This window comes from Melanotaenia boesemani, chromosome 11 (genome assembly GCF_017639745.1).
Source record: "Melanotaenia boesemani isolate fMelBoe1 chromosome 11, fMelBoe1.pri, whole genome shotgun sequence".
Taxonomy (NCBI): domain Eukaryota; kingdom Metazoa; phylum Chordata; class Actinopteri; order Atheriniformes; family Melanotaeniidae; genus Melanotaenia; species Melanotaenia boesemani.
In genome coordinates this window covers 22321664-22346259 of record NC_055692.1, presented here as the reverse complement: position 1 = coordinate 22346259, position 24596 = coordinate 22321664, and the positions used below count along the sequence as shown (strand labels likewise).

Genomic DNA, 24596 nt, shown 5'->3' with positions numbered 1-24596 from the left:
CTGTTCTTACTGAAATGTTTATTAAAGCCACACTACTGAACTTTTGCACACTGTTACACTTTGGTGCCCCCTGGCAAAGGCTATTTCAGCATCTGTCTTGCATCTTGTCTGTTCTCTGAATCAATCCAGCCTGTAAAAGTCAGTCCAATGTTGACTATTGTCTTATTTCTTAATAATAAATCATGAATAGCAGTGTGCCATCAAAAACAGAGTTTTAATGTTTAATACTTATGTAGTGTTGCTTAAAATAAATATAGCTTGTGACTCAAGTAAATCTGAAACATGTTAGCATCTAATCTGAAGAGATGCCGCCCCCCCCCCCCCCCCTTCTTTAAAAACAGGGTCCAGCTTGGTGCAAACATTTAAGGGGCATTCCTTCTTTGCATACTTCTGCAATATGAATTCATGAATGTAGAACTGTAGCCAAGGTTTAAGTGTGGATAATTGGTCCAATGAGTAAAGGTATTGATCACCACATACATATCCAAGTCAAGTAAAATACAAAAATTCACAAAAGCACTGCTGTTCTATTAATCTATCACTTTCAACACCAACATGCTAAAAGTTTAACCCTAAAAGTTTAACCCCACACAGCTGCTTAGCCATTATAAAGTGAACATTTGAAAAGTCTCTATTAAACAAACCATAACAATTAATACTTAAGACACTATAAAACATTGAGATTTTGGGTGTATCAGAGAAATTGACCCACCTGCATGTTCCAGAAGCATTTTGGCAATATCCATGTGACCGTTTAGCAGGGCATCATGCAGAGGACTCACTCCACCCACCTGGTTTGTGAGGGCAGGGGCGGGGTGGTGATGAAGCAAAGCTTTCACACACTCAGAGCTGCCATGATTGCATGCTTCATGCAGAGGTGTCCAACCTGCATGGTCTGCATGACCAGCAAATCACACACACACACACACACACACACACACACACAAACAAGAACACAAACAGGGTTACACAGAATGAAAAACAAAATTAAATAAATCTGGTATATATTAGGATTACATACAGTATATAAATTATATTAAATATCTTCATCGAAAGATACAACACACAATAAACTTTTAAAAGGCATCATCAATGCTTTATTTTTTTTCCAAAGACAAAGGACATTAACATGACTGAAGGTGCTAAAAAACTAAACATTCACATTTTAATGTATAAAATTACTATTCATATACTAATGCCATTATTTTGTAACACAGCGATTTTCAGTTTGTTTTTTTAAGTGCCAAGGAATAACAAGAAGAAAAAAAAACAGTAAATTTAGCAGAAATTGTAACGTACATTTGTTTTTGATCATAACAAAGGTTTAAACGTCTCATCTCAATTAAAACAGGCCTCATATTTAGAGAAAATTGCAGTCAGTTTAGTGTTTAACTCATAGTTCTGCTCAATTCCATTTTTGACATCAACCTCCCACTGAGAAACCAATTTAAGCAGCTATTAAAGGGCAATGACAAAATCAGAGAAACCTTTCTACGGCATATTTTCATGAAAGGAGGGCAAATCATTATATATTACTTAAATATGATCTAACTTTAGTAAGGAAAGCTGCTGAAATATCAAAAGGTGCTCCATTCACTCAGCAAAGTGGCCGTAAATCTATAAATCAGAGACCCCAAACACACCCCATGCTTTCTAGACACACCCTTTACATTTTAACTAAAGGTTAACTCCAATGATGACGCACACACTCCCATTTCTTCTCTCCTGTTTTTTTTTTTCCCAATGTTAATAGCGCTTCGAAACCCTAGAGCAAAAAGCGGGAGTGCAGCTAAATGACGGTGAGGCAGAGGTTAAAGAAAAAAGAAAAGGGATTACGAGAAAGTCTTACCTTTAACATTGATGTCTGAGCCAGGAAGCGCCAGTATCTGAAGCACTGTTTCCACTTGGTTCCTCTTGCAAGCTCTGTGGAGGAGGGTCTCTCCTTCGACCAGGACACACACAACGGACAAACACACCCAAAAGAGAGAAGAGGCGGAAGAGAAGAGAGAAATCCCAAATTAGGGTGTGCCTGATGTCCTTCCCATTGTCCCCGTCCATATGATACAGACACCAATAAAATACCACTGAAAGATCCCCAAACACATTAAAAGAAAAAGAAATTAAAAAAAAAAAATCCTGACCTAAAAAAACAGTACGACCTACCAATGAGGATGCGATTTAAAGAGAGTGATGGGGGGGGGGGGGGATGATCTTTCAAGGGGAAAAGACAGAGAGGAAAAAAATTACAGATGAAGAGTTAATTCGACTCGCTCTTTTCATCTTATCCAAATTTTTTGTTTCCACTTACACCACTGCCCTACAAAGTTAATATCAGAATAGTATCATAAGTGAATAAATGTAGTGGTGAGAAACCATTCTTGCTTCCTGTCCACTCCTCCCTATTTTGTTGCTTGAGAAAGTTATGGTAGGCAGCCCATGCACAAAGCCTCAGAAAGGATTCTTCACAGTTCTTGGGTTCAAAAGCTCCACTGGGCATTCCCAGTGCCACCACGTGATATTTTATCAGCAAACTACCAGTGAAAATGAGGGTTAAAAAAGGAACTCAAAAGATTCCATATACATTTTTAAATACAACTTTCTTTCCTCTTTTCCTCTTGTCTTTATTGTATTGCTCATTTTTTCTGACACAATATAAAATCAGGAATATATTAGTGGGCCAGAGCCCCCTCTTTTCATGTATGGCTGAACTTCAGAGGGAAGTTAAAGGCCAAGCATGAGTGGCTCTGTGCTTGCCAGTATAATACAGAACTGCAAAGCCTGTAATAAATGCTTTACTGGTTCTCCCCAGGACACCACGCCTGTGCAGGGGCACCACTCCAGCACACACAGAGGAAAGACTGGGGCAAAAGAACAAAAAAAAAAAAAAAAAAAAAAAAAAGGTGGAGGTAAGGGGGGAAAGGGAGGGTGGAAACAGAGGGGTAAGAAAGGAGAAGCAATGAAGGAGAGAGTAAAAGGCTTTCCTGCATTTCAAAGCATGTGGATTAAATACTGAGCCTGATGGATCCTATTCATTCTGAAAATTCTCTTCCAGGAAGTGTCTTTGAGGATGCAGAAGATGCATTAAATGCCACCCACAGGTAGTAAGGAGGTTGAGGAGTGGGGAAGAAAAGGGAAATGGGGGTTTTTACACAAACGCTGATTTTCAGTGCTACTTATATCTACTTCAGATACACAAATATAAGGTTGTAATATATAAATTTACTTGTACAAACTTCAACCAGCTAAACATCTTCAAACTTTCAGGATAGCATTAGATGGTCAGTAACAAAGACTGGTGGATCTCTACACTGCAGCGTCACTAAACAACAAACCTTTAGAAACACTATATTTAGAATATTTATATAAGAAACACGGACAGATTGTGACTGCAGTCTGTTTCAGCTTGACATGCCCTCTAATAATTCATTACTAAAATTGTCTCACCACATAAAATAAAGCTAAAATCCTCAAAATGTGCCCTTTATCTCAAAAAAGCCCTGTAAACAAAATCATGTATCATTTCATGCAACATCAGAAATCAGACGCAGGTTATTGTACAGCATCAGTATAGAAACTGAGATCAATAAAAATCAAAAGCACCCAAACACAGGGTGGAGCCAAGTCTAAACTACAGTCCCTAATGAGTAAACTGTACTGTGTGGCAAGTCAGTTTTCTTCCTGTTCTGCTCTGATATTACCAGGTGCTAAAATGCTGATTAAACACCCATTCCACTGCACCCCATGTGTACACATCCTCACAAATGCCAGGGCCAATCCATGCACTGTTAAATCACTTTAATGGCTCCAATTTGGACACAACGCCTCCATTATAGGGGTAATTGCATGCTCAGCATTTACAAGCACGGAAAGGATAAATCCGTCTGTCCTTTTCTATAAATCCCCTGTTTCACACTTTAATAGAAAAGTTAAATGTATGTGTTGCTCTTTATATCCTTCAGTCTGCTTGCTATATTCCTGTAAAGTGCCACTTGGCCCGCTGATTTCTGGACCAAAACGCTGCTGGAAGCCTGGAACAATGCTATTTGTCAGGAATGTGTTAAAAATGTATTCTGTGGCCAGTTATTGGATAAATTTAAAACTATTTGAGGACTTCTATTGAAGCTGACTCTAAAAGTAATGGAGGCATGATAATTCCCCCAAGTCAAGATTATTGCAGCCTTCCCTGTGCCTAAAAATAATTTACTGGTCTTACTGTGAGCAACCATAAATTGAAAATTCCACTTATAAAGACCGTAAGAGAACTCCATTTAATTTGACAAAATTAACAGTGGGCAGCAACAGGCTTTCTCCCTGCCAACAGGAAGTAACAGAGAGAAACACAGACGGTCTCAAATTCTTATAAACAAAGATCAGTTGTAGCTTGGATTATCCCTCCTTTGTATGTAGCTTTAGACAAACAGCTTTGCCAAAATCAGCAAATCTCACATACCAACATGAACAGTGAGTGAACCTGAACTTTTTCAAAACTATCAGAACTGCAGAGTTTTAATTCACTCCAAGTCAAATCTACTTGAAAAGATAAGGAAAAAAACAAACAAACAAAAAAAACAACACAAACCAAGAGAAACTGTGCCTCAGATGGGAACTGCTACATGGGAACTGTATGCAGTTTACCATTGTGCATTAATGCACCCCAATACCAAGTGGTCCAGCTTTAATTTTAGCCTGGAGGATGGCATGAATTATAAATAGTTTAAAAATTTTGACTAGTTAGACCACATATAAATTTTCCACTTTTCTCCAGTCCACCTTAAACGATGGCTCAGAAAATAAAGTAGCATGTATTAATCTTCTTTTTTTCTTTTCTTTTTTTTAAAACTGTCATTATTATTTACAGTTATTATTATTATTATAACTATTTTTGGTGGGTTCTTTATGGTACTTAGTGTTAACGCTGCAAATTGTTGAAGTATTTACCCTGACACCTTCATCTATTACTGACCTGTTCCCAATAAAGCTCGGTTGTTGTGAGATGTTTTCACAACATACTACACATTTGCTGCCTCTTTCAATAATTTCTAAATATTTTGCTACGATAATATTCAAAGTAAGTGTAAACTGAAAAGTATATTTTTACACAATGTCTAGCTTAGCATTCTCAAAAAAAAAAAGCACATAGGCTTTGAATGATTCTGCATGATTATTGAAGATAAAGGTTTGTCTCAGGGATGACTTGCAGTTAAATACAAACTGATTTTAAACAATGAAAGTCAGCAGTTCTCGATGGATAATCTACATACAGTATATTTGGGCTCATTAAAATTTATATCTGTGCTGAACTTCAAGTAGAAAATGCAGAACTGGAAAAGAGAAGTTGCTCCCAAATCCCTCAACCCCTCCCAGCTACTGTGACAAAGTTACAGAGGTTCCACAAGGCAAGAGAGATGCTATAAAGCAAAGATGTGCAGAATACAAGAAAGCAAGCTTACATATATGGGTGAAAGAGCCTGTAAGAGAAAAATAAGGGGGGAAAAGGGGGGATGAGAGGGGATGGGATGAGAGGGCGAGAGGGGAGGATGCTGTGCCAATGGTTCATCAAAAATTAATGCCAAGCGTATCGGTATAGAGATCACGTAGTAGAAAAACAACACATGCCAACAGCCTTGAGTCTCCTGCCTCAGCCCTCCCTCTAGCACCTCTCCTTTACCCTCCACCCCTCCTTTACACCAGCACAGGGCCTTTCTGATCAGGTGGAGGGGGAAGATATGAGCTCTGACACTTTCGAGAGTTCACACGGAGTGCAGTGCCTATAACCGAGGTAAGTTCCACCAATCTAGCCGCCGTGTGTTTGCGGCTCAACTATAATTGCTGCATTTAATAACCCTAAAATGGAGATTCAAGGGACACTTTGCGTACTAACATGTTTTCTTTAAGAAAACCATTTTCTCTGTCTGTGCCGCTTGTTTGCTATTTTAAAAAAAAAGAAAAAAGAAAAAAAGAAAAGTGAACTAAGACATGTGGAAAACAAAAAGTGTAGTGCTGAATTTAATTCCTCAAAGAAGAAATGGAGGAAACACGACATGTGCAGTTATACAGTCTAAACTCTGCCATAAACATGCACAGCAGCCCCACTTGCACAGTCAAGTTGCTATTACAGCTGACTGGATGAAAGCAACCTCTGATGCAAATCAATCACTCTCTCTACATTATGTGCTCTTCATTAAACTGAAAGTGATGACAGAGCTATCATGTCCCTTTTTAATGATGACCTACTGTAGTGCATGAGTCCATTAAAAGTCTACACCTTGCAAATGTGAAGCTATATTGTCAAGCAGTGGTGTGTGCCAGTGTGTGTGTGTGCATATGGCATACCTGCTGCGTTGACTCTGTTCAAGCCTCTGAGGGTGTTGTCTTTCTCTGAGTTTGTTTCATTCACCAAGGAGTTCTGAGTTCTGCGAAACAAAGAACAAGGTCAAAAGGTTTATGAGAAAATAGACTGTTTTTACCAATCTCCTAAAATTTAAAAGTCATCACCTTTTATTCACCTAAACTGGCTTCATATTTCAGTAACTGACTACTGTAGCATGACAGCAAGAAGACCCAGTGGTACAGGAAGTAAAACCAGCATCACTGTACTGTAAAATGTGCCATTAGCAGATTAATCCCTCTTGGCGGTGTATCATCTTATATGAAATCTGACAATATCTGTCAAACCCCCACTGTGTTGGCCACACACATTTCACACATCCAATCCTCTATTCCTGTCTCCAAAGCACTTTTCCTCCCACTTAACGCCTCAAACGCAGAGACGAAGAATTCGTTGTGAGCAAGCACATAAGGAGGAATAACTAGTAAAAGAAAGTGAAGCCTCTTCAAAGTGGTGGCGTGCTAATAGCTGTGGGCTGTCACTAGTCCTGCGTGTGGGTATGGAGGATGTGCCTGCATGAAGCCTGACAGGTGTCTTGTGTGTATACGTCTGTGCACGTGCGCATGCGTTACATTGAAGTGGAGTGCCATTCGTATTACAGGGAAGAGGCTTGTTCCCTGGTAATTGGGTTGTTCAGAAGCCAGGAAGAAGCTCCCAGCACTGAGGAGGAAACACACGTCCTGTCACGTTGCTTGTTATTAGCAAGGACAAGGCTGAGAAGAGATGAGACAAGCTCTGTGTGTATGTGTATGTGAGAAAGACTCCATAATACTGTCTATGATGAGGTTGTACCGTTTCTCATTTCAAACCACTTCACCAAAGTGTCCCCTGTCCACACAGGCTGGCAGCAGTGGCAGCAGGCTGTACTGTACTTGGCTTGTATAAACCTCAGTTCTTTCTTCACTTACAGTCTACTTTAGGAGGCCAGCACGCTGTCAGTGGCACCGCTATCAATTCTGGGCCTGGAGCAGAGTGTGCCCTTGGAGGCAGACTCCGAAGAAACTTGTGAGCAATAATTAAAGTAATGCATATCCAATGCCATAGGAAAGGGAAGCTATGCATGGCAGCAAATCTTCCCCTGCTGCCTTTATCTGTCTCTGCTGTAAAAATGCTAGTGGATCCTGTTAAACTCTTTGTAGGTTTTTCTTAGATCGTTTTTGGCACTAGAGATGCATGATATTAGATTTTGATCAACATTTCCAATTAATTTGGGCTGATTGCCCCTATGTATATATAATTTTTTCCACCCAATTCCAGAGAACATTAGTCTTTTCTTGTGTGCAAGAACAAAAGAATGAAAGAAAACTTCTTAGACTTCCATATAATACATACCATTTCTGTTTGTTATATTTTGAAACTAAATGGTTTTACAATATTGAATTTTAACTGATATCTGATAAGTCTACATTTACTGTTGTCCAAAACCTGTGACATGCTGACATGGAACCTTATTTGAACTACAGTATATATACACCTTTCTCAAAATGGATAATGACATTTTTAAAGTGCTTTTATAAGATAACAGCGATTAAGTAATGCACATGGCCAGCAGGAGGAAAACCTTGGTTTAATTACAGCTTCCCCTTCTGCTAACAGCACTCAGCCTCATGCAGCCAGCCAGCAAGTTAAACGGTCATCTAAACAGTCGGTCAATCAGCCGCCCTGTCAGCTCGATACAGCTTGGACATGTGCCCTGATGCCAGCCTGTTCAATGAAGCGGGAGAAACACATTTGCCGTCCCTCGTATATAACCACAACAGACTAATGCCACAGACATGTAAAAAAAAAAAATCTAATGCATTTTAACGGCTAGAAATGAAAAATTAGAAAAATTAAAGTAATTCAACACCAACATTTCTATGCTGCAACCATTATCACATATTATCACAAATATTTAACATGTAATATTTTTAAATATTGATTCATGTATTTGATAACAAGCATATATAACTTATTTTTTACAGTGGATATTGAAATGACTTTACTAAGTCATTAAAGCTTTCTCAACAACCGAAACCGCTGTCAGATGGAGAAGTGTGTCACACTCAGAAATGCTTTAACATAAGATGTGTTAATTGATTAAGAGTGCCAAGATTTCTGAAGTTATAAATAATATCACATATTTAACCATGAACATGAAGAAAAGGGATTTCCTTTTGGTTTCTGTTCCCGATTTATCACAGGTTCTGTCATTTTGTTTCCATTCTTTCTTTTAAGGTCAAATGATTTTACATGCCCTTTGGCATTTCTTTATCTCACCAGCACAGGCTGAATTCCGTGTTTTCTTCAGTTCCTCTAATGTCTATGTCAAAATATACTAAAGCATCAAAAGTGCAGAGAAAGTAAAAACGGAGCCGTGATGAAGGTAGGCGGGGATATGGTCAGTGCATGAACCAGTAGCCTTCACATGAACCTGCTCCCTGGTGACTCCTGCTCTTCTTCAGGCCAACTACCTGCTGGCGGAGGAGCAGATGTCTGATATGGGGTATGTAGAATGTGTGTGTGTGTGAGTGATTGCATTAAAGAGGGATTTAGTATGCGTGGGTAGATCAAGAGAAATGGGGAAGGAGGGGTGAGTGAGGGCTGAGAGCTGGTGGTCGTAAGGGAAGACAAAAAGCTCTGATGGGATATCCTCGTCTATCTGTTGGCTCCCTGTCCAAATCAGACTCAGTCGCCCATGTGTGTGTTTGTACGTGAGGAGTGGCTTAACCTCCCTGTGCACCCCTCCTGTCAGCCAGCACACACTGATAGGATCAGACCTGGGCATGACCCATCACATGCAAACTCCTCATGCTCTGTATGACCTCTACTTGTCTGTCTCCAGCTTTCCTTCCAACTCCCCCTCCCATTCATGCATCTCTGCTCCTCACCTCCACCTACTCCTCCTCTCTCCAGGTGTTCTTTTGTTCCTTTTCACTCTCATTTCTCATCTGATCTGTACATTTTCACCTGTTTTGCCTCATACTGTGCTGTGTGTCCATAACTATGTGGGTGGAAACTTGAAAAAGTATGCATACCACACTAAAAGGGTTCAACAGGTCTTTGTTATTTTAGATGCACACAAGCCAATAAAGATAGGACAAACGCAAAGACTGCTACAACTCATTTGAGATGTGAGCAGACCTTATGTAGATTCTGTCAAATTAACATGCTTTCTGTAACACAAACATTTTGTTTAGGAGGTGCTTTGTAAGCACTGCAATGAAATGAGAAAGTTAAATCTGTTCAGCTGGAGTCTCACGCTGACCCTCCACCTCTGCATGTATGTCCTTTCATGTTCTGCTTCAGACTCTTGTGAGAATGTACAACAGAAACTAACAGTTATATAGATAATACACAGATAGCTGTGTGTAACTGACCTGCAGTTGGTCCCTTCCCTATTGCAGCTGTGTGAGGTGGGTCCAGTCCTGTGGTATGTACTGGGAATCTGAGCTAAATTCCCCAAAACAGGCAGGTAAGAGAGCACCTGTCAAACAGAAACAAAAGGAGGTGAGACAGTGCCTTTTAAATACCAAGTGGGTGCAGGTTTATCCAAGGAATGGAGGAGGCAGACAGACTAACGCAAAGTGAGAGCCAGATGTTCTACTGCAACATTATATAATGGTCAGACCACATTGGCAATGTTTCTCTCTATTGCACAGAACTGCAATATGAGCTAAATATTTACAAACTGTATCATTAACTAATGCAGAACAGCTGTCCTTTTCACAGTAACTCAAAAGCATAGCAGGCAAAGGGAACAATATAATTACACTAATGTATTTTCCAGATAATGGAAAAAAAACCTTTGGTGTGGTTGCAATATACCACAAGTTACTGATCTTTTATTACATTATAATCACTATTACAATGTTTAAACAAGTTTTAGTTAAACATTTAAATAACACCAAACTATGATAAACGCGGTCAGGTGAAAGATTTCCATGGAATAAAATAGTTTTTAGTGGAGTTATATGTGTTTATTAGTGCCCCAAGTTAAGACAGACAATTATTTGACCTTTTGAATCAGTAGCATAGGCTGATACAGAATCATTTAGACAAACATAAGCAGTCCTGTAAGTGTGAGCACATTAGAGTATTTTTTAGTTTCCATTGGACATTTTTTTTTATTCATGCATTTTTTTATTTAAAATGCAGACCAAGTGCTGAATATATCTGTTTTAGGAAAAATGCAAGACATAATAATAATAATAAATAAAAGTTCTATTAGTATCAGCAGATTTGTGTCATTTCATGTTGTAAATTATTGTTTCTGAAAAAACAATAAAAGACACCAGCATTACATCTTCTATCACCCCTCCTGCTCTCTAAACAAGCAGCACTGAGCCATCTACATCAGTCCATCACTCTTAATTGGAAAAAGAAACAAAAAATAAACATACAATTTTCTTTAGGGACAGAGGCTCAACTCCCACAGTAAATCCATTTCTGCAGCACAGATTCCTGAATATGGCATCTGCCATCACCAGCTTCAGTCTGGTAGAGCGGACACTGGAAACCAGCTCTACCAAAACAGCTGGAGATAAATCTGCAGGCAAAAAACAGAAAGAGGGGAAAAAGGAGAGAGAAAAAAACACAACATAGTATCCATCTGGCATTAATATAATATCTTTTAAATACACAGACATTCAGAAAAGCTAGCTAAATAAAAAAAAATGCTTGGTGTGTTAGTCACATTTATGATTGAAAATGCAAAAATGAATTTATATACTACAATTACATTGCTTCAAGCATATTCAGCAAGTGTGGCTATAAAGGTCTTTTTTTTTTTAAACCTAAACTCTGTTATTGTTTTAGCAAAAACAAATAGACAAAATCAAATTGACAACATACCAGTTAGGAATAACGTATATGCAACTAAAGGAAAGGCAAGCTTTTTTAAACAGCACATTTCATACGTAAAGCAACCCAATGTGCTGATCATAATGGGAAGAACTAAAACACTCCTTATTCTAGGTATTTTTTTTGCCATTGTGCAGATTTAGTACATACCCTGACTAGTAACAGCAATGTGCTCTGATAGGTCTTTGAGGCCTTTTTCCACCAGGCTTTGGTTCAGTTTGAAGTGCTTCTGACACCAGAACTCCACCAACACGGACAGCAGGTCCAGCAGAGTGTCAGCCAAATGCAGCTTCTGCTTCTCTTTCCCCTCAGCACAGTCCTTCAATGATGTTAAATAGCATTACACATTAGATCTAGCCACCTCTAACAATAAAAATAACCATTATGGGTCATGATAAGTCCAACGTTTGCAGGCAATATGAATATATAACAATTCATCCAGTGAGTTATAGCATTCACCTTCATGGCAGCTTGTAATAAGAGCTGAGCTAGTTGTTTCACAGCATGGGACAACAGAGTGGATCGCTCCCACACAGTCCAGAAGGTTCCATACATCAACGAGCCTGAGGTCACTGTGGACGAGACCTGTGTCCCCTGGAGCTGCACAAAGTCACTAATAGAGAAAAAAGGAAAATCAGACCATATATGAAAGTTTTATAAGTTCTCTCAGGCAGGTAGAGATGGAAGCATCTTTCTCCAGTGAGAAGCAGGTGGAGTATTTCTCCTGCTCCGGTGTTAACGCCGATAGTGTCATGGTCGTCATGGCAATGCACACAGCTGAACAAGCTGAATCTACATCATTAAAGGAATTTCTGAATCGTATTATGGGTTTAAATGGATCCACTATTCTCTGTAGGTTTTATTAACATCAACACGTTATCTGAGATCTGAAATTTAAGAATATTTAGAGCGACTCCACTGAATGAGACAGTTTCATCAGGACATTTAAAAAGTTTAACTTTTTTTCTGTCCTGTTTTTTTTTTTTTTTTTTTTTGCCCATCACATCATTTCTGGCTGTTAATCTGGGGAAACACATTATTGTTATGGTACTTCAGAAATGAATGTTATTACAGTAATCAGATTACTCCCAGATAACTGATTTTAATTGTCAAGTAAATGCACTCAGTGTTTCATATAAAAAAAGTTATCTAAGAATGTCTTTAATATTGAAGAAAAATAGGTGGTGGTAAATGAATCGATATTAAATCAAATTTAATCGAAATCGAATCAAAATAGGCTGTTGTGAATCGAACTGATTCAGGAAATTAGTGACCACACCCAGCCCTATTATTCACTTTATTTTTGTCAAATAAACACAAAACAGTGCAAGATTTTACTTAATTATAAACATTGCTTATCATAAATGTAATACTCTATTCAGCTTTAAGAGTTGAGTCACTTCTCTTGGCTTGTATTCATGCATTTAGCACAAATTAAATGAAATGATTACACCTCAATCTTTGCTAGGTATAGTAAAAACAAGTTAAAAAAAAAAAGTCTGCCCTGAATCCTGTAGAATTTTCTAAAATTATTACCTGCTGCTGACAGAGTGAAGCTCCCCCTGGAAGAGCTTGAGGCAAAGTGCAAGGATGTAAGAATGAAAATGTATCAGTGTTGGCAGAGCAGGTCCAGGGAGTGGGTGACATGTGGCGTCAGCAGACAGGCAGTACCTTGAAGATCACACAGAGTAAACACAGAAAAGTGCACATTAGTGAATGTGAGAAATTAAGTGGTTGCTTCTTGAAAAGGATTATTATTGATTTTTTTTATATTCAACAAATAATAATTTTACAAGAAAGCTTGTGTGATATCAAATATACCTGATGGCTGTCTCTAGAAAAGGCCACATGCCCATTTTACACAGAGGACACTGCAACACTTGAGTGTAATATTTTTTCACTGTGCTGGAAGCCAGCCATGGAGGATTGGTAATGAACAGGTTATCCATAACCTGCTGAAAATTTCTCAGGAAGAGAGATGTGGCATTGCCCTGTGACAGAATGCAAACAGAAAAATTATGGATCAGCTGGTTTGGGGAGTTGGAGTTACAGAGCAAATTTCAATATAAAGTTGAGCTGCAGCATTATGTTGATCATTCTAAGTTGTGTTTTGTTGATACCATGAAGACCAGAGGTTAAAATGAGTAAACTTTTTTGTTTTAGAAAAGTTAGCTGATTCCAGATGTCAGGGTAAACTACTATCTTAAGAAAGGGGGTTCAGGGGATAACTTACAGACAAAAGACATCAAATGTGGCTCAAAATGACAGTTTTAATAGGTATATTTAGATAATAAAACGTAGAGCCAGGCATTATCTTGTAAACCCCTCAGGCTCGTGAAGCAGCGGGTGGAACTTTCTGAAGTCTAGTACTTCTGGTCCTACCTGCTGTGCATATTCTAGGAGGGAGACCAGGTATGTGGCTGGTGGCAGCAGGCCCGGGAACACTCCGCTTCTGATTGACTCCAGGGCTTCAATAAAGAGGCCGCACTCTATCATACTACCGACATTGCTGAAGTTTGTTGCTGTTGCCTGGAGAAATAACAGAACAACAGTCAAATCCAAGAGGTATATAGAAAAGAGGAAGAAACATAGCGTTCAAAGAGAGTGACGCCAGTGAGGGCAGAAGGGTAATGGAAATAAGTAGTGAATGGACATCTGAAGCTCCTGGGGGTCATTTCTGACTGTTGCTTATTGGCAAATACCATACGGACCCAGAAAGTACTGAATGGAAATACAACAGCACTTGGAATAGCAATCTGACAGATGTTCGCTTGGGTAAGGTCTGGACAAGACAGTGCAGAGTATTGTTAATAGGTCTGCCAATCAAAGCTCTCAGATCAGTTGAGGGTGGTGGTTAAGTCGGTGACCTGGTTTTGATGCGGCCTTGCTCTTGATGTCACTTCTCATTGAAGTGTATGACATAAAGGAAATTGAATGACCTGATCTTCTTGATGAAACACATAGTTATCTTGCAGATATATGTATAGCAGTGATCACGGCTGGGGGTTGATAAGTATGCACGTCTACCTGTGACTGGGGACGATAAGGGTCATGGTAACCCAGAAATTCAAGGAAGCACAGTCTTGGACGGCCCTACAGGAGAAGAGCACATTAACAATGTGGAGAACAAAGTAAGCAACTATGGTCAATTAAGTGAAGAGAATGCACACCATCTAAGAGTTTATCAAATCATATCCAAATGCGCTTCTCAGCAGCATGCTCTCACAGGTACACACCTCCTTCTTGATAATATAGCTCTTGAGCTCTGTCTCCAAATTAGAGAAGTTGTCAAGAAAACGGTCTTTTGTCTCTGTCTGATAATCATCTGTTATGCTGAAATTCAAATCCACATGATTGCTCTGTCAAAGAAAAATGGCAGACAATTCCAGCCCTTTAAACAACATTTTCAAGACAGTATTCCTACTGATGACAATTCATGATGTTGAAAATGGAAAGAAAAAAATAAAGTAATTTGATAAATCTGTTTCCATATATTTTACATAACCAAGATGGACTTACCCCAAAAAGGTGCTGAACAATGTAGCTCACTGGGTAGCAAGGAGCATTTTGGGATTTTGAGCTCTCTGTAACAGGTTTTGCCATGACATGAGTGATGGAGGTGTAAGAAGGTGGAGTACAGTTGTATACTTCTGCCCTGCCTGCTTTTAACAACCTAGGTAAGAGGAAAGAAATAAAACAACAAACAACTTATTTATTATTTAACTGTTCATGAATGTTTAGTGGGTGAAAACATTTAAAATGATTCCTCACCGTCTGAACATGGCTCTTCTGGTGGACTCTTGAACCATGAGGAGTACTTTCCAGCCCTGGAAAGCTCCACTAATTCTCCCATTGACCACCTTTTCCCGCCACTGTCTGACAGGGTAAAAGGCACCTGAGGATTTTGTAGAAATTGCCACTTCATAAGGTCCCTCTGGGAGCCAGGAGCCATTCTTAACACTGTCCAACACATAGTCCGGAGTCACAACCCACTTTCCTGGCAAAAGGGAGGCAGCAATGCAAAGATTATTGTTAATAATAAGGAAAAGTGTGGTCAACAGCCAGAATGTTAATTATATGAAATGTAAAATAAGATCATTTTTTCTTTTTAAAATGTCTCCCATATTCAAGATGAAAATGATCATGACATACCTGCAGCACAAGCTGCCAAAAACTTCTCGCTGGGCAAAACCTGGGGAATTATTAGGTGGGTGCTGGCATGCTTGTATACCTACAATTAGACCATTGCATTAGTTTAGTAACATGTAGAAACTGATGCAACTTAAATAATTAAAATTTTAAAAAGACTAATTCAATTCAAGTTTTTAAACTACCCCTCCCTTTTATTTTTAAATAACTGAATACTTCAGGGAAAACGAGAATTGATTGCATTCCCTACTCAAAACTAGATTATTTTAAAATTAATAAGCAGTTAAACTGAATATACAATAGATAAATTTGCATCCTGTAAGCAAACACATTAAAAAAATAATAAAGAATTATTTCAGACCTGAAAAACCTAAAATTCAAGATCATTTACATGAATGATATTAGTGACACTAACTAGTTTTAATGCATTTCTATAGGCAAGGGTGTAAACAGTTTAATTCTTTACATCTTATACACTGAATAATCATTTACTGAATAAGGAAAAAATTATCAGCTAAAACAAGAAACAAACTGTTTTGCAGTATTTATTACTGTCTTATTTCTGATACATCCATTTTTCCAAATTTTATGAGGGATTTTTACTTACTGAGCCCCCAAGGTATTTTCCACCGAGCTGAAGGATTCCTTGAACCAAAAGTCTCTTCTTACCTTGGGTTTTGACCCCAGAAACCTGGAAAACATGCTTGTGGCTTTCCATCTGGAGAAGGAAAGTGAAAACAAGATGAAATTAGGTTCAACTCTTTAAGCTAAATCTTCTTGTTTGACTACATGACTGACTAGCTACAAGACAGGTATACATGACAGATGACAAGTTGATTGAAAAAGAAGAATAACATTCTTTCATGTTTCTTTTTATGACTGTGCCGGAGAGCTCTGTCAAATAAGTCTTCCAAAAATTTTATACAGTTTTCTTCACATCACACCAGCCAATACTCACAATACGTTTTGTGGATGAGGGCACTTAACTGGAAAACACAACCTCGTTGGGCTGGGGAAAATATTATAATTTAAAATAGCTCTTTAATAACCTGCAATTATCTTTCCCCTCTAACAGGACAAGTGTGTGCAACCATATCAGCAAAAAGTCACCACAGAATAACACCACAACCAAATATTCTCAAAGAAAGAGTGAATGGTTCGAGTCTGTTAAGTTTTAGTGTACCTGTTTACATATGTAGGAGCTATCAATAATATAATAGTCACTTTTCTCCCAACAGCTCGTTAGTACAGCTATCTTTCCTGATTTAATTTATAGCGACCAAAACTCTACGTTGGCCATTCATCAGTGTGCAATTATAAACTGTCGGTAAACAGCTGGCTGGTCAAATGCTGTTCTCAAACCAACGGGCGATGACTTACATCGAGGTGCGTCAAAACTCTGACTGAGCAGAGATCCAGCAAAAGGAACAGCGTTAAAACCACTACGTGGCAACTCCCCCTAGAATATGTTCAGCTTCCCGAACCAAAATGCATGATGATTACACTCATCAAAGTTAATAAACGGCAAGTAGATTTGCTTTAGACGCCTTTGCGAATTCACGCGGCACAAATGTGAAACAGTTTCAGAATGTGGGCAACGAGTTTGAAGAGAGGGGGTGATTCTTCATATGGTATTGCGTTATATACATTATTAGCATTTAAAATAATGTTTAAGTGCAAGAAATTATTATATATTACTATAAATTAACATATTATATAAACTTTTATCTATTATTATAAAACTAACGGTATATCCCGTCAGTATGGATAAATTTCACCACCGTTTGGTTTGCGAGTTGGTATGTTCCATTAAACGGAAGTTTTTATTGAGCTACTTCCAGGTTGTTGTCACGGACGCTTGCATTCCCCGGAACTAACCGAAATAGCTCGATATTATAAAGCACTCATTGAGTAACGGGAATATTTGGTCGCTCAATAGCTTATAACTAGAAAGGTGATTTTACAATAAAGCTTATGACACCGCACGTCTGTTTACAAAAACTGCTCTGTGTAGAGTTCACAACGACAGCGACAAATATGCTCTCAGTCACAGTAATAAAATTATATTGCATGGTGACATGTTAGATGTCTCGCTTTTTGTTGTAGCTACTAATCTCTGTCGTAAACAATTCTCAGCTCAAAGTGACAGCAAATAATGTTGGTTTAATTTACCCCGCTTGTATTGGATTAACACGGAATGGATTAACGAGGAGCTCGTAAAAGGTAAGGCACTCAAATTGTGTGTGACACTTGAACGCCGTTTTTGGCTTTTTTTGCCTTTAACCACCTAAACGCAACACACGTGTAATGTTTATGACATGCACGTGTGGCAAAGTGACAATATACCGAGAACTTGTCCAAAAATCTGCACTTGCGTTCCTAAACAGAGGCCGCTGTGATTTGTCAGAGCTTTTTGTCTGGTCACGTGACCAAGAATGACGCGCCGCTTTTTGGCTCTTAATTACACTGGTCAGCTAAGGTCTCTCTCTCTCTCTCTCTCTCTCTCTCTCTCTTTTTATCATCATTTTATTTGTCATAACCAAATCCACATTTGACACGTTTATCTAAAGTTGAAAGAATGATCTGAATAATTATGAGTAATGGTAATCATGAAGGAACTAATTATCTTGGTGCATTTAGCTTTTATACTGTTTATTGGACAAATCAACATTATAATATGGGTTTCTGCATGTTTTACCATTTTCGGTCCCTTCTATAGATGAAATAGTCATTTAGATGATCAAAAATCAAACAGTTTCTGATAGTGCTCATGAAAACAAAGTAAAAACAACACAAAAGGGATTTCAGCAGTGTTAACTACTAATGCCTATATATATATAATATTTGATTACTCTTAGAGCATTTAAATAAAAATGAACTGAGTGAGAATCAGTTGAGAACAAATTCTTATAAACTAGTGCTGACATGACTGGTACATGACATGGCTTTTTCCACTACAGCTCATCAGATTTCTTCTTTTTTAGATGATGCAGGTAATGATGTTGAATAATTATAGTTTAAGATAAAGGAAGAAACATTACTTAGTTTTTTTTTATTTGTTTGTTTTATGCATTTTTAAAATCACTTGTTGATATTTGAATTTGATTTAATTGGTATGTACACGTGTCAGCTCAGTTAAAAAAAAATGTTTAGGATAGTTATTTAATTTTTCTGGAATCTTGACAGTGGGGTGACAGATGTCAGACACACCATGATCCACTCCAGTCTGACAATATTGTCTTCAACTATTGTAGCTGACTCGTGTTGAATGATCATGATTTTCCAACAAAACAGCAACAACAAGTAATAGTGGTTTTAAATAATATTTAATTAATTTCCCTTAGTTCAGACTAATTGCACAAGTATTTGTTACACTAATACAAAAATTACTGCCCTACATTTTCTATACATTGTTTTAAGAAGAAAAGCTGTCCATATATTTCCTAATACCAAAGGAGAAAAATCTACTGATCACAATTTATTTTACCCAAATTAACCAGAAGTATATCATATGAAGGCAAACAGATAAGATAAATCAGTAAAGAGGAAAATCAGTCAAAAGCAGTGTAATGTAGCAGGTCCGCTTGCACATGCAGTAACAATCAGTAACAGCCATGCCCTCCCCTGGGGTGTACATGAGATACATGAGAAATGCACCTGTTTAATTTATTATGTTTTCTTAACAGTGGACTGTAAGATACCCCCCTTTAAAATAATGTTGACTTTAACTTGACATGCTCTAAGTGGTTTTAAAGCGGCAGCCTGGGGGATATGCTGCTAAATATTTCAGGGCAAACTCATTACTGTAAATGGGCCTGTGTGTTAACCTAGCTGGAGTAGACAGGCAACAGCAAGAGAGGAAGTGCATTGACGAGTGTGTGTGTGTGTGTGTGTTTGGGGGGGGGGGGGGGTGAAACTGCTTCTTGTTGTCTAATAGTGGTGGATTTGATGTCTCAGCGCCTGGCCCAGTCTTCCCTGTTGCAACACTTTGAAACACACAGGGGCTCCTCTAACATCTGCTTTCTAAAGAGCTAATGACAAGACAGTGGAGAATGGATGATTTAAAGTATAGTACTAATGAGGCCCTGTGTGCTGCCTGTGTGAATCCTGACACACATGCACTTACGTTTACACACTCATGCTTATGAAAACTGATGACATGTCTGCATACAAGGAGATGGATACCCAGCACACATACAGTGTGAACATTCAAATCTGTTGTCTGTTTGTGTATTCTTTTCACACACCTAAGATCAGCATGGGGTTGTAGACAGCACACACACAAAAAAGACACTGACCAAAATCGCACACTGCTGTACTCAGTTCATATAATTACAATGATGAGTTCCTAATCCATGGATTGAAAGTCTTCCTCCCTTTCAGCAATGACTGCGTCTAGACCCCCTTCTCAGACAGTGGCGCAGAGGGAGTGTGATGATGAGGGGAAGCAGTAAGAGAGAAGAAGAGAGGGAGAAATAATAAAGGACAAGCTTAACTGGTGCGGCTGTCAGCGGAGGAAAATAATATTTGTCCAGCTGGACAGGCCTCCCTTTGTGCAGGCTAAATGAATGTTGAGCTTCCTGTCTGCCCTGTCAGGGAGAGTGGCGTAGACTGTATGCAGCAGTGAAGAAGCAGAGCAGCGTGCGGGGAGCTGTTTGGAGTTTGACAGGGATTATTAAAATCAGAGCATATGACGAAGAAGGGGCGAGAGGCGGAGTGTGAGAAAGCCAAATTGACACAGACACTCTCCATTACCTTCCACTTGACTCGCGCTGATGACAATGTTGATATGAGACCTGGCAGCGTGGCACCAACGTGGGATTGGCTGTTAGCATCAGCGTTAAGCACCACAGGGTAGGAGGGGAGGCCCCCAGTTCTGAAAGGGACCCACTGAGATGAGTTGTTTATTTAAAGTCTTGACTGAAAAGCATTTCACCTCATTGTTTATTTATTTAGTCTTTTTTTCTCCCCTGTTAACTCACTGTACTGTCAGTAGGTAGAAATGGTTAGAGGCTGAGGCAATGCATTTTGATGAGGGGCCACCTACTGCTAATAATTTTTTTAAGAAAAGGGGAGGGGGACTGGAAGAAACGGCTTGTGTAGATGATAAGCTTCACTTTGTTTCAGGTGTTTCAAGTGAAATTGATTTGTGTCCAATAAGACTCCTGTTTGAGGAAATTTCAAATGATCATAGACAAAATGAATGCGAGTGCACAGAATCCGTGTGTTTCTTGACAGACAGCTGTGACAATACACACCAAATCACACTGTTGATTGATGCCACTGTATCGTTAATTCAGTCCTGACACCTGTGATGCCTTTTGTTTTGTTTTATTTTGTTTAATGAGCTGTTGTGTCAAAGATGGCGTTTTTAATGGTAAAAGACCTACTCTGTCTCTTTTGTTATAAATAATATAATATAGTATTTTTTTTTATTTAATTCATTTCTCATTTCTTTTTGTTGCAGAGCATCATGGAATGGCCAGAGGATTTTCCTGAAGACCATGCTTTTGTGGAGCTGCTGGTTCCAGGAGTTTCCAGTGATCTGGACTTTGAACAGTTTCTCAGAGACACAGAGGAGAAACTTAATCTCAATGCCAACAGGTCAGTCAGAACACCCAATTCACTATCTTGACGTTCATCACCTTAAATGAGTAGTATAATAAATAATGGAAAGCAGTTTTTTTTTACCCTTCTTCTCTTTGAAGTACACATCCTTCAGTTGCTTATATTTGGTTAACATCACCCTAAAAAGTAGTCACAATGACGTTTTTAAAGGTGGTGTTTTTTATAACAAATTCTTTTCTTTGAGAAATAATGGCTTCACAGCAATGGAGGAGCAAAAGAGATTTTACAAAAAGAAAAGCGCTTGATTTTAAAAGACAACATCACTATAATAAGTGTTAACAACAATTTCATCAAAATATAATTAAAGCTGTGTGTGATGGCAGTCAGCATCACAGCATCTTCTCTCCTCACATAGGGAAGTTTGTTGCAATGGAGGAGCAAGAGAGACGTATTAAGAGGAGGTCAAACATTAAAAGACTTGTCTCAAGTTTAAAGGTTTTATTTATTGTATTTGCCTTTTAACCTTCATGACCCATTGAATGTTGTTTAGAACGCAGTCCTTTTTGTACATTAAAGTTGGGCTGGGAAAGAGTGGAATTTATTGTTTTTAATATTTGTTTAATTAGTTTTTTAAAGTTTTTAAAGCACTTTAGGCTACATTCAGTTTTGTATGACAATTAAAGTCTGGTTGGTTGGTTGGTTGATTGATTGATTATATATCTAAATATATCCAAAATGCTATTACAACACACACATATGACATGCTTTGAATGTGCATGGAAATATTTAACATGATCAGTAAACTCGTTAAAACACATGGGAAATAATGAAGTCCTACTGTTTACAATGAAATAACGGTTTACTGACGTGATTATCTATTAATAATCATAAAAATATGATCCAAAAGTGTTTTAGGGTTATACATGTTCATTCCCAGGGATGACATTAAATGAGAAAAGATTATATACAGAAAAATATATAAGTAGAGAAAACTATCCTAATGCACTTATTTTTTAATATGTCCACCCGTTTGCTGGGTTTTGCATTTCCTTTCCATAAAAAAAGACATTTGCACCAATGCACAGCCATATTGAATACAGAGATCTGTCTTTCGCAGCAGATGCAGATAGTTGAAGGGGACAAATAGATTGATAAGAAATGGGATGTGAGGGCACTGGAGGAAAAGGAGGAATCTGTATTTCAGGTCTTTTATCGTTTGTGGCGTTATGAGGCTGAGGGCAGATGATGAAGGACAGGCTAAATGTAGCAAGTGAACAAAGCCTTACTTTGGCACCATTAGTGTCTGGGTCTCATCCCTTCTTCACTCTCTCTCACAGTCTCCCTCCCCTTTTCTCTTTTTCATTCCTTCCTCTTTCTAAATGGGAACATAATAATTGAAGATTCCACATCTTGAAACGAAAACCCTTGGGTAGGTAATTCAAGGCTTATTACTGAAGGCCGGGCCATTTTTCTGCTTTCTAAGCATTAAAGGGTTATTTTGTGTTCCTGCAGATGGGAGAGGGATAACCATTATGAGAACAAAGCATCCAGATAATGGAGAATGGGGCTAAAAATAAGGCAATCCTCCTCTCGCCGTGGGGTACCACTGGTCAGTATCTCTGTCAGACTGCAGCTAACTTCCTCCCAGACTACTTGAAGAAAACCAGCTTTCTGTGGGGACACATCCAGGAAAATAAAATCTTCTGAGACCTCTTTTGCCTCAACCAGGGTGGGCTGCAGATATACACACCCACTCTAACCTCTGCAACTCACTCACCTGCTGGCTTATCAGTGTTTGGGACAAATTACGGAAGTAGAGGAGAGGAAAGAGAAAGTGAGAGATGGAGGAGACGGAGCTGCCCACACCCTTGAAGGACTTCAACCTGTTTATGGGTCAGAGTGACTGACCTGTTCCTGGTTCTCAGATGTCAGAGAGCTGCCTGAGAGCTGCTCCCTAATTGAAGGAGATTAAGATAGGCTGACAACGGAGCTGGCGCCCCCAAATTGAAATGCTGTAATCCATTAATTTTCATCAGATGGGATAGTGCAAGGAAGGGTGCAGAGTGGAGCCGGATGGGGTGGGCCACCAGGAAAAGACTAATAATGAAGTGTCAGCACAGGTATGGTGACTAAAGACAGGCCTCTGGTTTCACACTGGCAAGGCAAATGGCTCTCACTCTTCGCCTGCCAATCTTGATCAGGGTGCAGCATCAATACCTCTTCTGATTCCCTGTGTGAATGATTCTTACAATCCGGATTTTGAATTTGTGAAACTGAGAGAATTAAGAGCTTGCCATGGTAAAATGCCATGCAGGGTTCCTTCTCAGTTAACAGTTACACCAATCTGGAGTCTTTGCAGTATGTAGTTGATATTGTGTTTAGCTGTGCGTGACACGTGTGTTAAGTTAGTCTATCGGCTGTATCAGTTCTCTGGTATCATGGGCTGGACTGGATGGCTGAGGGCACTAAGTGGGCGACACGCTGGGGCAAGACAGGATTTGTTTTCAGCCTGTTCATTCAAGCCCATTCAGTCTTTTTCCCCTCACAGAATGGGACCCTTTGATGGGGGAGATATTTAGTTCTCAGGTGGCTGCTCTGGCACTGACTTTAGCATAGGTTTATTTGAAAAGGATCCTCCTGCCCCCGTTGTCTCCAACCCCCCACCTCCTGTAGGCGAGCATAGGGGAGCGGATAGACAGCCCCACAGCAGCCCACCCACACTAAATTAATTCTGACAAGGAACTTAAGATAACGTCAAAGCGCTGACTAATCGCAGGATTGGGTTTCTGTAAGTCAGGGAGCTGTGAAATGTGCCATCATATCTAATAAAAGACCTCCAGTTGCTCCCCTTCTCTCTCTCGGCAGTGAGGAGGGGGGGGTGGGGGGGGGGGGGGGGGGGGGGGGGGGGGTTGAAGTTGCGGTGTCAACTGTCTGGCTGAACTGGTCTGAAAAACAATTAAATTTCACTGCGCGGTGGAAGTGTGTGCATGTGTGTGTCAGTTAGGGTAAGATGATTGATGTGTTTGTCAGGAGGCCTAAAGGATCCTTTCCTCCTAGTTTCCTCTGCCTCTTTTCTCATTCTCCTGGTCTTTTGTTGAGTTCTGCTCTAGCCTTTTTGCCATTAAGGGTTCATCCATTGTGGTCTCTACACAGAAAGCTCAATGGTTTCATTTTCTGTGACTGGTCTGTTTTCTACCCATTTTTACTTTCCTCTTCTATCATACTCTCTCTGTCTCTTACTCCGGATTCTGAGCTGCTGGCAGTGGAAATCATCAGGTAGGGAGCTAATCCTGCCAAGTTGATTAGGCTTCAGGTAGCATTCACACCAGCGGGCAAAAGGTCACTATATTGCCGAGAGCTGGATGGACTTCTTGACACAGGCCATCAACATTGACTTTATAACTCACAGCACAAGGCCCTAAGGAGGGTTAATTGAAAGGCGAGTAAAGTAAAGAAAAAAAAATTAGGAAAGTAAGACTTCTGAAGAAAGAGGAAAGAAGAAGTCAAGGCTTTAAAATGTGTCTTGGGAGGCAGTGTTGCTGTAACCATTAAAGTGCATTGTTTCTTTGTATAAAGGCAAGAATGAGATATATATACGAAAGCTTAGTTTGGTGGAGTTTCAATGGTTGCAGTTCTTTCTGTAGTTTTC

The 24596-nt window shown here is 39.2% G+C and overlaps 2 protein-coding genes across 6 annotated transcripts in view; one reads left to right on the top strand and one right to left on the bottom strand.

Moving 5' to 3' along the window:
* The window catches only part of slf1 (SMC5-SMC6 complex localization factor 1), a 28836-nt gene extending 11880 nt beyond the window's left edge, over positions 1-16956 (bottom strand). For both annotated transcript variants that reach the window (XM_042000380.1, XM_042000381.1), the window contains exons 1-17: positions 16760-16956; positions 15987-16097; positions 15383-15461; positions 15002-15227; positions 14750-14903; positions 14467-14589; positions 14258-14323; positions 13613-13759; positions 13052-13221; positions 12767-12901; positions 11690-11843; positions 11381-11549; positions 10771-10916; positions 9748-9854; positions 6334-6413; positions 1850-1942; positions 713-895 (exon numbers count right to left, since the gene is read on the bottom strand). In XM_042000380.1, the coding sequence (XP_041856314.1) occupies positions 713-895; positions 1850-1942; positions 6334-6413; positions 9748-9854; positions 10771-10916; positions 11381-11549; positions 11690-11843; positions 12767-12901; positions 13052-13221; positions 13613-13759; positions 14258-14323; positions 14467-14589; positions 14750-14903; positions 15002-15227; positions 15383-15461; positions 15987-16097 (2143 nt within the window). In that variant the 5' untranslated portion in view covers positions 16760-16956. The remainder of the gene's footprint in view (positions 1-712; positions 896-1849; positions 1943-6333; positions 6414-9747; positions 9855-10770; positions 10917-11380; positions 11550-11689; positions 11844-12766; positions 12902-13051; positions 13222-13612; positions 13760-14257; positions 14324-14466; positions 14590-14749; positions 14904-15001; positions 15228-15382; positions 15462-15986; positions 16098-16759) is intronic.
* A 285-nt stretch (positions 16957-17241) lies between these two features.
* Positions 17242-24596, top strand: part of kiaa0825 (KIAA0825 ortholog) — a 115326-nt gene continuing 107971 nt past the window's right edge. For all 4 annotated transcript variants that reach the window (XM_042000325.1, XM_042000327.1, XM_042000326.1 and 1 more), the window contains exons 1-2: positions 17242-17602; positions 20847-20983. In XM_042000325.1, the coding sequence (XP_041856259.1) occupies positions 20853-20983 (131 nt within the window). In that variant the 5' untranslated portion in view covers positions 17242-17602; positions 20847-20852. The remainder of the gene's footprint in view (positions 17603-20846; positions 20984-24596) is intronic.